The sequence below is a fragment of the Cyprinodon tularosa genome, unplaced genomic scaffold (genome assembly GCF_016077235.1).
Source record: "Cyprinodon tularosa strain WSP-4 unplaced genomic scaffold, ASM1607723v1 ctg1046, whole genome shotgun sequence".
In the NCBI taxonomy this organism is placed as follows: domain Eukaryota; kingdom Metazoa; phylum Chordata; class Actinopteri; order Cyprinodontiformes; family Cyprinodontidae; genus Cyprinodon; species Cyprinodon tularosa.
The window spans coordinates 1-13,740 of record NW_024037834.1 but is presented as its reverse complement, the minus strand read 5'-3'; the positions used below and the strand labels follow the sequence as shown (position 1 = coordinate 13,740).

Genomic DNA, 13,740 nt, shown 5'->3' with positions numbered 1-13,740 from the left:
AAATGCCATTTTGCACTGAACCACTGCAACTTGCACACTGTCTCTTATCCTCTGCACTGTTCACACTTTGACCACTGCTGCACTTTTTGTATTTTTCTATAACTCGTGCCATTGTGAAATATCAATGCAACGTTCATAAGCTGTATGTAACGCAATTTCGTTCTGTATGCACCCTGTGCATACAAAATGACAAATAAAGAAGTCTAAGTCTAAGTCTAGTCTAGTTGGTTTTATTCTGAACAATTCTAAATATCAGGCAGCTTTGACCCAAAACCTTCCGGCACTCAGTGTCTGATAGAAGGTTGAGGAAGAAGTGAGAGTTTATCAATTCTCTTTATTAGGATCCAAGTCTAAGTGGTCCCAGATAAATAAACCCAAATCAAAACAGAAGTTACTTGTAAATGTAATGTTACCTCTAGGGGTATTTCAATAACAAAAAACAGACAATTTTATAACCAGATATTTTCTTCAGTCTGGAGATCCATTACATAACCTTGCAAGGCAGCTGGAGTCTTGCCAGATCTGCAAGATCCCTATAACACAGAAGTGCCTTCTGCCAAATTTCAAGCTGTGTGTGTTTGTGGCTGAAGCACAAACTACATGCTGTACTGGCAGCTACAGACAGATTTTAGGTCAGACAAGAGCCGATGCTGAAAAAGAAGCTATAATAGGATTGAGGTGTCTGATTAATGATCAGATATATAGGAACTGGATAGTATAGAGCATTTTAACAGGCAGAAAACTTGGCATAATATAGCCGGCAACACACAGATGTATTAATAAGAGCTGTCTCCCTTGAGAGAGGTAACCTGCTTCTGTGCATGCTGATTTATTGTCAGTGTTTCCTCAGGCTATCAGCACAACTTAGGAATCGTTATTGCCTTTAATTACACCCAAGCCCCCTGTGCTGTGGATAATTGAGTCAAAATACCAGCAGTAATATAAAAAAAAAGTTCATTTCCATTTAAATTTCCTTATTGAATAAAAATCAAAGGGTTGACAGATTTTTTTAAAGCTGGGAAATTTATTTTTTTTTGTTCTTCAGCTGCTTGTACAGACCAACCCTCCTCTATTTATCTTAATGCTAGAAGCTAACTTTTGCGTTTCGGTCATCATGAATGCCACCTTTGCAACAGTTCACAAAGAAGACATCAAAGTAATATTCCATGCAACAAACAATCTAGAACGTCTTGTTGATCTGTTTATTCTAGGGATGCACGATATTGGGATTTTGGCTGATATCCGATATGCCGATATTTTAAAACTCATGTAGCCGATAACCGATGTCGATAGCGATGTTAAAGCTGGACAAAAATAAGTAGTCATTGAAAATAGCAGTTTTGTTATCCATTTCTGACACTTTGAAAAATAATATACTCAAATATATTTTCATATGCTGATATCAAATTGATTTTTAAAAACGCGGTATCGATCTATTTGATCGTTCTGTTACAAACTCTCGTGATATTTTGCAAATTCTTGTGAGATTTTGTTAGTAAAATAGATCGATACCGCATCAATATATCAACATATAAAAATATGGCAAAATTTCATGGATTTTCGGGGGATTTTGTAGCATAACGATGACATATAGCAATATTTCATTAGTAAAAGAGATTGATATGGTTTTTTTTTAAATGGCAATATATCAGCATATGAAGATATTGTGATATTTTAATGTATCAATATTTTTTCCCTCGTCTTTAGAAGTTTTTAAGTCTGTAAAAAAGATTTTTTTGAGGAAGAAGAAGAAGTAGTATTTTTTTTTTTTTTTTTTTTTTTTAGACTTTAGAAACTCAGAAGCTGATCAAATATCGGGTTAAATATCGGTGGGGTGGCCGATGTCCGATATTCAGTTTTAAGGCCGATACAGGCCGATACCGATAGGGGGCCGATTATATCGTGCATCCCTAGTTTATTCTTTAATATTTGCCTTCTCAGTCCCTATTATTACTCTACCACTTTGCAACACTAATCTAGGTTACCACTGATAATATTGAAAATAAAAGATGTTGTGAAGGTTATTTTTTAGGATGGAAAGTAGGTAATTTTTCATAGATTTCCCACCCTTTGTGTAATCATATAACCTATGTAAACTAGGTGGCGGCCTTGAGATAAGCTTCATTATTCTCACTCAGAGCAGGGAAGAAAAAAGTCTGGAAGGTTTCTAATCTGACTAATTAAGCCGTCCCAGTTGTGTAATATCCTTTATGCATGGACCCACAGTATATCTTTCTCCTCTTTCTGTTTTCTCTCCCTATTCCTTGCTTCCGCTGCACCGTAGCTTTTCGGTCCCTTTCAACTGCTGCCGCTGCTTTTGCTCACTGGCTGGGCCTCAAATCAACAAACAAAGCCTCATGGGGTAGAGAGGTTGCCTATAAGCGTATTAGGGGTGTAAGCTGAGTGTGCGCTCTCAGCCATGCTAGCCTGGTTGCACACATGGATTATCAAGTGTATGGAATGGCTGTTTGTTATGTGCCCTTTTGAAGGTGACCTTTTCTTCTTCAACACTAATGCATGTGCAGTAACACTCGTAAAGCACATATGCATGTTCATATATTCTTATCATAAAGATAAGTTTACATTTCATTGTGTTACACTTGTATTAGCGTTCTCTTTTAAGATATAAAAACTTTAACAAATAATTTCATATTCTTTCATAGAAGGAAAAGTGGAGAAAATAGTTGGTGGGAAAGACATTAAGCATTGTGATAATAGACCTGTGTGGTTCTAGATGGGGATAGGCAGGGGCCAATGCCACTGTAAAACTGGCCCTGGTCCCTGTTTGGTACCTCATACTGAAGACATAGGACTATTGACATTTTTTAGAATGATATGGGTCAACAGAAGAGTCTGTCACTGATTAGTGTCTTGTATCTTTCAAATCTTTGAAAAAGATTATTTAAAATGTACAGTAGCTGTGTCATTTTTAGCCTCAGCCTTATTAGGATAAGATTCATTGAGTCTTGTAATATCATCATATCAGGATATTGATTTGCTACATGGTGCAAAGTAAACGCAAATGGTTAAACAGAATTGAAATGAACCTATTCCATGAGGCTCTCAGACCTAAGTCTAGAAGGGAACCTGATAGAGAAGCTGAAGATACAGTAAGACCAACCTAGCTGCAGATGACCAAGAGAAATTTAGCAAAATGTTTGGATTTTTGTATCACTCTGGACAAACTCTTTAAATAACACCTAATTATGTATAAATAACCATGAGACATTAGGGTTGTCAAAAGTGTCGATACTCAAAAAAGTATCGATACTGAAACGTTGTATCCGGATACAATACTAATTTTCAAAAGTATCAATACAGTGCTACCACCAGTGGCACCTAAACAGTCATTCATCTTATGCGCTGATTAGAGGAAAATGCACTTTCAGAACACTGTGTGATTGAATTATTCTGTGCACTTTTCGGTTTCAGACTTTTTTCTGTAACAGGTGCAGCTGCTAAGAATTATTTTTGTTTTTTAACCGGTTTGGCTAGTGTCATTGTTATGTGTGCAAAGCATAGCCATGGAAGGAACACTTAATTTTAATCTTGTAAGTTTTTTATCAAGCTTGCTTAATATTGTGCACAGCATACAACCTCAAAATACTGTTTATTGTATTTATTTATCTATTTATTGTATTTTGTTTATTAATGAAAAAATTTCTGTTGAATTTTGGAGTCTTTGTTTTTATCCTTCTGGTAACGAAAATGACATTGAGTATCGAATATTTTACTTAGTATCGGTATCGAGTTGAAAAGTTTAGTATCGTGACAACCCTATGAGACATAACAACAGATTTTGATAAAATTATAATCTTACTCAGACCAGAGAAGTTGCTTAGGGTTACAGAAGGCTAACCTGACTCCGCCAGATGGATTTGCTCCGCATATCCATCTGGAAACCTTCCGTAGAAGTAATTTTGGGAAGGGGCGAAAATACTGGTTAGCTGATTGGCCTATGTTGGTGATAGACGGGCCAAATAAACCAATCAGATCAACGAAGCATATGACGTACTAACAGAGCGACGACGAAGAGGAGCCAATTGATAGATCAAACTCTTGCCGAAACCAGTCAGGACAAGAGCAAAAACATCTTTTCCTCTTAGAAAAGCCTCCAGAGCAGTGTTTTGCTCTTCTTTCAGTGAAGAAATACTCTGTAATTCCGATAAAACTTGCTCGATAGCCACGCTAACGCTAGTTTCATCGGCTGAAGCCACCATGTTCTTTAGACTTAACTGTCGCGCTTCTCGTTGCGTCACACCTCAACCCCCCTCAAAGCCAACGCTGATTGGACGTTCGTTTGGTGAACGGCTCCACATTTTCTTTAACAGAGAGTCTCCAGACTGATTAGCGAATGAAATCTTGAAAGCTCGCGAGATCAGAATGGTCTCACGAGGCTAACAGAAGGCAGCACCTACCCGCCGGGCTCACATCTCGTGAAGTGGCCACCATTCACAGTTAAAGAAACTTTTTATACAACTCCAGTCTGACACATCATCACATCATTACATCATACACCTTTGCAGATGAGGAGACATACAAGGCCCCAGCCTTATCGAAATATTCCACTATGTTCTTAGATCAAGAACGCTCCCATTCCATTTCCAAATCTTTGCCACGTACATAATGAAGATGATAACTGTATTGCAGGACAGAGGAACTGTCCTAATTAAATAAACTACTTGGGAAAACATTTGTTCTGACAAATAACAGCCAGGTAATATTAGGGTGTAACAGACTCACACATCATTAATAAATATATTAATCCTACCAGAAGCCTCACCAATATTCACCCATGTTTTGTATGTTTGTGAAGAAGCGATTTCTCACCTCCATTACTGAGCTACTAGGATCTAGCAACATCTGAGTTATGATATGTGACTTCATCCTACTGGTCTTATTTATGTGAAATCCTTTCATATCGATGTTTGGATGCCAACTAGAAGTAAATATTTAAATGTATTTTGGACCCACCAAAACATATAACATATTTATTAATAAACAGGACTTCTTTTTATTCAGTAAAATTTTATGTTTATTCTAGGCACTCACAAGTATTGTTTTGATTAAAAAAAATGTAGTTATGAACTTTTGATTAATTGCTAAGAAAAAAAACCTTAAAGCCATGTTATACTGAGCTTTCAAGTGTTCAGCATTCCCTCTTTGCATATTCAGATAGACTCTAAAAGTCCCTTTAATGTCCGATGTATTTTTCTGGTAACTAAAAGTCATGCAGAATGGGGATGAAATTCCAATGATAACCATTTTAAATACATTTTATTTAGCTCTTCTGGGAACATGGTAACAGATTTCCTCCCACCTTAACCTGGGAAATGGAAATATAAATTATTTGAATCCTTGAACGAAAGATAGTTCAAAATATATTTTATTGGTAAAGGTCGACATAAGTGATAACTTAACAATTCCCTGTTTTCTCTATATCATACCGCACTCTATCAATAGACAAACTTCATAACATAACCCATTTTTTATTTTAGCATAGATATAGTCTATTGGGAAATTTGTACTCCAATAATTATGTTTTTGCTTATTAAAAAGAAAATACTTTTTTAACAAGATTACATGTAACTGCAATAACACTAAACTTATCTAAAGGCTTTAAGTATCGACTAATGTTCTTTGATGATCATCTATTTCTTTTTTGTTTCATAACCAGGGAAAAACCCAGAAGATGTGGTTCGAAGATACACAGAAAAGATCAAAGTCCTGCCAGATGAGGTAAGGACTGGAACGAAAAAGCTGAAAAAGTTTTGTATTCACCAACAGATGCAATCTGTTACTATTCAGCATCCTAACTGGGTGTGAAAGACTCAGACATTCACAGTCATGGCAGCTGAAGTATCTCTGCTTGGCTGTTCCAGGACTGCACCATCTGCATGGAGAGGCTGGCGATGTCGTCGGGCTATGAAGGCGTCCTGCAGCACAAAGGCATCAAGCCAGAGCTGGTGGGCAAACTTGGCAAATGTGGTCACATGTACCATCTGCTGTGCCTGGTGGCCATGTACAACAATGGCAATAAGGTGGGTAAAAGCTTGACAGCCAGACGTTGTTATGATGTCGCTCCGGGCTCGCATAAAACCTTCCGATATCTTACAGCTTGACTAGAACTCCTGACACTGGTAAATGATCAGGCCTCGAACCTGCAGGAGGGATCTAAAGTACTCCCATCAGATCAGTCCTGTCACCTTGGGGTTTAATTAAAGCACTGTAAACTACGCTACTTCAATTTGACTCTAAAAATGCTAACGTTGCTCTTACTTTTGCAGATGAAAGACATTCAGCAAGCTATGATCTGATTTTCTAATTTAATCTAGAAATATATGTGCAGCTAACAAGCAGCAAGTGGACAGTTTTGTATCACAACATTTAAAATGGCTTTCACAAATTATTATTTAGATATGCTAAGTACTTAGTCTATCAAAGCTCCAAACCATCAACATGGATTCACTGGTTTTTGGCCCTTCGTTTTAAAAAAAAATATTATAAAGGTATATTAAGGGTCTCTTCTTTTGTAGAGCACTGTTATAAAAATACTTAATGACCCAAGAAATAAAGAAAAACAGCTTTTAAATAATGAATTTTGTTTGTTTATTTTAACAAGACTTCTAGAAGCGAAAACTCTCCAAAAGAACCAGTCTAACAACACGAAGTAGGCTAAAAGATAACAAAAGACGACACAAAGTGTTTTTTTCTATTTTGTTTATTGAGACATTTCTTACCTCTACTGCATGAAGGCAGTAATGCTAAAAGTGTATTTCTTAAAGGAAAGTCTTCCTGACAGTGTTCTTGAATTTAGTTAATGATATTGTTTTTCATATATTTGTACAATAAACTAGCTGTAAACACAGTAATGGATTTATTCCAATTAAACTTTAGATCTATTATCACATTCTGATAGAAAAGTAAAATGAATTCATTGATTGGAGGGTTTAGCAGAGCTGAGATGTTTTCTTTTTGTGCAAACATGTTTTTTTATGATGATGTTGAAAATGAGAAATTTACCAACTCATTTTGGGGCCATTTTATTACCATAACTATCAGGAAATGATGTATGATTTTTAGCATGGAACATTAAACTGAGTGCAGTAGAAGATTAATGAATGGCCCGGTTCCAAAAAGGCATTTTGTGTTTATTCTCTATGTTTGTATGATATTAAAATTAGTTTAAGAGTCTGAAAAATGGTTAGAAAAGTAAATCTGCAAGTCATCCTTTCAGGCTGTTATCACTGGAATTTGGTTGTAGTTTTCCATGTAAAGATGCTTAAAGTGTAAAATGTTGGTTCATGTGTTGAATATAATCCACTGATATAAACTGAATAATTAGTTCACCCACTTGCTCTGGTACCCAGCCTGTAGTCAGACAGGCTCAGTCAGCTTAGCTGTAAGTGGAGTAGTCTTCTTACACACACTGTTCAGCAACAGGTGGGGGAGGGGGTGCAAAATGAAAAAAAAAAAAAAAAGACAAGTCCAGCTGTATGATGCCATGCCATCCTCTCTCAAACCAAACAAAATAAGCCAACTGTAAATACAGACTTAGTGATTTTGTTTTTTTCCATCAGAAATATAATTTTGAGTGCTTGGCTGTTTTAATAGTTTAGTTTCAGTCGTTAAATGTGGCGCTAGTGGCAGCCATTGTTTTGTGACTGTGTAATTAACATGATCCACTTGTTTGGGTTTATTTATTTGTTGTTGTTTTTTTAAGCAGGATGGAAGTCTGCAGTGTCCAACATGCAAATCCATCTATGGGGAGAAAACAGGCACCCAGCCGCCTGGGAAGATGGAGTATCACGTCATCCCTCACTCTCTGCCCGGCTACTCAGACTGCAAAACCATCCGCATCGTGTATGACATCCCCGCTGGGATCCAGGTGAGATCCGTCTCATTTCACCAAATCCACCACAGCCATCTGTCTCTGCATCGATCCACTGCGCCTCCCCATCTAAACCTCTGGGCTCTCTAGATCTGCTTATCTGCTTAATTTCCACAGACTGATACTTAAAGGGTGAAGTTTGCTGTCAAGACAGACACAGCAGTCTCAGACTGTGGGTGGGGGTTATCTTTTGGCCCTGTACAGTCTTACTCAGAGCTGAAAACATATATTATCCTGACTGCTGAGATTAGCATGAATGTAGACAATAAAATGACCTTTTTTCCACCAACAGAGAAGCTCTAGTCTCCCCAGGGTCAGAATACCTGAGGTCATGATCACGCTGGTCAGCATAGCAGCACAATTCATCACTAGCAGTGACGCTGCTTAGTGCCCTTTGTTCCTCACTCTGCTTTCTGCAGCTCGTTAGCTTTTAATGGATGTAGAACTTGACGGTCAGCTGCTGCAAAATATATTTTGTATAACAGCAGCATCATTGTCAAAAGAAATTAGTAAGAAAAGAACAATTAAATTCTCCAAATATGAATATAATCAAGTTTAGGGGAGCATCTTTGGGTGATACAGTTATAGTCAATCAGACTTCATCATATTTTTGTCCTCATCAGGATCCTTCCTGAAACAGGATAATTGATTAGTCTAGTTGCTATATAATTTCTCTCAATGGTTCTTCTAAATAGTGTTCATTATAAAGCTTGTCCTGTGGGTGCTGTGGACATTTCCAGAACGGTTCAGCTGTATTTGATCTAAAGACGGTGTTTAAAAATGCTTTGTTTTTGTTCTGTGTTTTTTTCCGACAGACAAATGAGCACCCCAACCCGGGCAAGAAGTTCAGTGCCAGAGGCTTCCCTCGACACTGCTACCTCCCCGACAACGAGAAAGGCAGGAGGGTGAGCTCCATGTTCAGTCGCAGGAAGCAAACAAGCTGTGCAGAGATGCACCTAGGACACTTTGTGATCAATATTCAATCAACACTTTTACAAGTCACTGATGTACCAATGCAGATTTTAGGATATTTGGTTTCAAACTATTTCTGAATGCTTCAAAAGTTTTTACAGGAGAGTCTCTCTCCAAATTAATTGGAATCTATAAATAGAATCTTACACGTTAGAATTGCAGAAAATTTGTGTTTTAGTTATTTTAAGATGTATTGTGCAAATTATTACATGTGCATCTTAATAATACCGTACATTAAGAAAAGATAAGCAACTGCAATATCCAACATTATGTCTAATATTTAATTTTCAAATTATGTGTTTGATGTTGTTGTGTATCAGGTATTGATCTACTGCAACTGCTGTCCTCAGAAAGCATTTCTGTGAATGAATAAATTTAGACACAGCTGTGCTCTTAGTTTTTTTTTGCATTTTCACAGTAATGTGTGGGTCTAGCATTTAAACTTTCTTTAGCATCCTATAGCTTAGCAGAATTAGCCTGATTGGCTTTACTAAGAGTAATTCAAGCTGTTTTCCCTGAAAAGTGAGGTGATAGCTAGATAGAATAAATAAATTAAAATGTGTTGTTTTGTTTTTAAGAAAATTACTTGATTTAAAATCAATCAACAGAGAGAATTTGAATCTAAAAGGGATTAGAAAATCAGTTATGTAATATGTTAAGCTTCCAGTTATCTGCTCACATCAAACTCTTGAATTTAGTAATCTGAATGAACACCAAATATGACCACAGAAGGTAGAACATGATTGTCTCATGCAGACATCTTCCTCTCACATCTCAAAAGGTATGAAAGAAACAAAAATTGTAAAATATGCAATAAGTGAGAAAGAAATTACCATTATTTTTATAGTTTAACTCCATGTTGTTGTACCTTAATTTAACAGCCAATCTAACTCTTTGGGAAATTAATTTTCTTTCTAAGCTTCTTACAACTTTAGTGGTTTCCCTGACTTATGTTTTAAACCTCATTAGTACTGAAAAATAATGAAAGGTGGTTTTTATGCCCAATATGTTAATTAATTAAAAAATGTATATATTTTTCATTTATTAGTGGTTGCTCTTGCATCTTTTTTGTGTGAATATTGGATAAAAAACACAGAAGTTTAGAGGGAGACGGGGTATGAAAAATAAGTTTTACTTCTTCATACCCCTTTTCAGACTATTTATATTAATCAATGTCAGTTCTCTTGCTGTATATGCCGACAGGTTTATTTGGTTGGAGGGTTTTGTTTCTATTTATGTTCAGATGAATGTAGTTTGTTAACCAGTCTTTTTTTTTGTGTGTATTTGGTTGTTTATTTGTTTGAAGTTGACTTTTTTATTGTTGTCTGTCAAAATTGAAATAAACTGCTTTTCATTCAGTCTTTTATTCACGCTGCAGTTAATATCTTTAGAGCATAAAGTGGTCTAATTTCAGTCTTCAGATGATTACTAAGTTAATCTTTCATTCTCCACCCAGTGTTTTCTTACCGTTTTTGTCCAGTAAATGATTTAAACAACTGTTCCTCTCTTTTCTTAATCTCCAGGTCCTAAAGCTGCTCATCATGGCTTGGGACCGGCGCCTTATCTTCACCATTGGCACATCCAGCACCACAGGAGAGTCCGATACGGTCGTGTGGAACGAGATTCACCACAAGACAGAGTTTGGCTCCAACCTGACCGGCCACGGCTATCCTGACCCCAATTACTTGGACAATGTCTTGACGGAGCTGTCGGCTCAGGGTGTGGGAGAAGACAATCTGAAGGACTGATGGCCAGCCAGACTTGCAACCAGCAACTAAGTCCAGCATCCTTCAGTGAATAGAGTGCATGATCAGCCACAACTCCTTAATCACTAACAAGCTGAAACATTCTTCAGAAGTGGCTGAATGAGAGCAATAGAAGCAGAAGCCAATGGTTCTGATTTGTGTTTGATCTCCACCCAGCTGTCTCTTGATCTATGCCTTGAGTCCACGATGAGCGCCCTCTCCTTCTGACAGGGATGAGGATGTGAGGGTCATTTTATACTCATGTTGCAAGCTGCATTTTGTGTCATCTCCTTTTTAAATGAAAACCTCTAAACATTCAGCGTTGAATAGTCAGGGTCCAGATCAGACATCATTTAAAGGTGAAGCTCTTGAATGCATGATCCCGACTAATGCTGCATTATGGATGATGAGCAAAGTGCTTCGACAGGGTGAAGAGACAGAGGATCAGTTGTTAGCATATGGGATCATTTTACTGTGACATTTTTATTTTACAATTAATAATTGCCCTGTTACAAATCCAACACCTACAAAAGTATTCACACCCCTTTGTCTACTAGTAACATCAAACTGAGTATTTTTTTTCTTTCAGGCTTTTATGTGATGCACTCACTCAAAGAAGTCAGAGTTGGTTTAATGGGAGAAATAAAGGTTTTTAGGATGTTTTTGAACAACTTATTAACAACAGACATTTTTTTGGGAAATTCTATAAATCTCTGAGGTATATTTTTACCAACTTTACGCATTGAGCATCAGTCAAATCATTGAAATACTTTTGTTGGCAGTTTTTCTTCAATGGATATTACTCTGACTTTGACTAGGCCACCCTAACACATTAAAATACAGATTTATTGAAAGTCTTTAAGGCCTTTTTAAGTTTTTATCCTAGAAAAATCTCTGCCATGATCGTATACATTTTCTGTGGGGACTTTTTATGGGGAAATTTCATACCCACAGCATGATGGGTATCACCACCTTGTTTCCCTTTGCCGATGCTGTGTTCATGGTGATGTAAAAGCAACACTTTGTAACTTTTGACCCAAGCATTAGCTCCTTTAAGACAAATTAGACATGCATCAGCGCACTTGGAGGGTATTGATGCATGCTGCCATTTTTAAAAACTCCCCCATGTAATATGAGAGGGTAGGATATCTTGCCCAATGAGTCATGTGATCCAGAGCACCGCTTTACATGAGCCTGAGCTCCCTTTTAAGCTAAGCTGAAAGTTGCAACAAAACATATGACACTTACCTGATCAAACATATCTTTGGTTCTCTGATGAGAATTTATTTTGGACTGCTAAATGTTGATTTTACAAGTAACTCCGTTAGGGATGCACGATATAATCGGCCCCCTATCGGTATCAGCCTGTATCGGCCTTAAAACTGAATATCGGACATCAGCCACCCCACCGATATTTAACCCGATATTTGATCAGCTTCTGAGTTTCTAAAGTCTAAAAAAAAATTAAAAATACTACTTCTTCTTCTTCCTCAAAAACTTATTTTTTACAGACTTAAAAACTTCTAACGACGAGGGAAAAAATATTGATACATTAAAATATCACAATATCTTCATATGCTGATATATTGCCATTTAAAAACACCATATCAATCTCTTTTACTAATGAAATATTGCTATATGTCATCGTTATGTTACGAAATCCCCCGAAAATTCACGAAATTTTGCCATATTTTTATATGTTGATATATTGACGCGGTATCGATCTATTTTACTAAAAAAATCTCACAAGAATTTGCAAATATCACGAGTTTGTAACAGAACGATGAAATTTCACGAGATTTTGAAAGTAAAATAGATCGATACCGCGTTTTTAAAAATCAATTTGATATCAGCATATGAAAATATATTTGAGTATATTATTTTTCAAAGTGTCAGAAATGGATAACAAAACTGCTATTTTCAATGACTACTTATTTTTTTCCAGCTTTAATATCGATATCGGTTACCGGCTACATGAGTTTTAAAATATCGGATATCGGCCAAAATCCCAATATCGTGCATCCCTAAACTCCATGGCTTCTCAACCTGCTGCCCCAGAGGCACAAGTGGCTCTTTATAACTTTCGTAATGGCTTTTATTAGTGGCTTAAAATTATCTAAATTAGCAGCTAATGCAGTATGAGAACAACTTCCTGTCTAAGAACCTTTTTATCTATTTATAAGAATTGTTGATTACATTCTCACAACAAATTTGCATTGAAAGAGTCAGAAATAGTGTTTTTAGATGCTTTATCTTTATGAAAAGTTTAATTTTTTCCTTATTGTTGAAGCTAAATATACAAATAAATTGTTGGTTGTTTGGCAACAGGTTTTCTATGTCACATATTTAACAAGTCTGGTTTTAATAAATGTTTAGAAAATATTTGTGACTCTAAACGACCTTTACTCTGTCTGACATTTGGCAAAATTGTTGTTTGGATTTGAAAGGTTGCAGACCCCTGTCAGGGCTGCCAGTTTTTTTCAGGGGTGCCTAACCTTGAAGTTACAGATCCCCCCCCCCCAGTGCCTAAAAGTTACACAGTGTTGCTTTAATTAAATCTAATGCATCAGGAGAAAAAAAACTCACTGCCACAGATTGTGCATAAATGGGTCTGTTCTAACAAAGCCTTTTTTTTTTTTTTACGTTTCCTATTAGTGGGGGTTATGTTAAAAACTAGTGGTTCTCAGAAGCATCAACTGGTGCTGCAGCTTTGTTTCATCAACAGCGGAGAAACGACTCCCACATCCTGAAACGGGTCACCTAGTTCAGTTAAACATATGTTGCAGATTTGCACTTGGATCAAGCTCATAACACAAAAAACAAAATATATTTCAATACATGACAAACTTTAAACAGACCATCTTGAGAATCTCTTATTGGTTCGCCTCATGTCACTTCCAGAAAGGCCAGACTCATTTTTCCGGGAACATTTTCTTTCTTCTGAACATTGGATCTCTGCTAGTTCTCCAGTTACCATGACTCCTTGCCCAGCCTGTCTGTTTAGCTGACCAATCATGTCTTAAATTTGTGCAGAGGATGGCAGATTGATCAGTGCCCCACTGCAAAAGTTTGGGTGTACTCTACTGTTCCCCAACAAACCTCTAATGCTGTTACAGAACAGCTGGCTTTACA

General features: G+C 36.8%; 1 protein-coding gene across 2 annotated transcripts in view; it reads left to right on the top strand.

Annotated features, from left to right (window-relative positions):
- dtx1 (deltex 1, E3 ubiquitin ligase) overlaps positions 1-12,056 on the top strand; it is a 71,785-nt gene extending 59,729 nt beyond the window's left edge. For both annotated transcript variants that reach the window (XM_038283382.1, XM_038283373.1), the window contains exons 5-9: positions 5,678-5,739; positions 5,883-6,041; positions 7,727-7,888; positions 8,707-8,796; positions 10,387-12,056. In XM_038283382.1, the coding sequence (XP_038139310.1) occupies positions 5,678-5,739; positions 5,883-6,041; positions 7,727-7,888; positions 8,707-8,796; positions 10,387-10,611 (698 nt within the window). In that variant the 3' untranslated portion in view covers positions 10,612-12,056. The remainder of the gene's footprint in view (positions 1-5,677; positions 5,740-5,882; positions 6,042-7,726; positions 7,889-8,706; positions 8,797-10,386) is intronic.
- Positions 12,057-13,740: the final 1,684 nt, after the last annotated feature.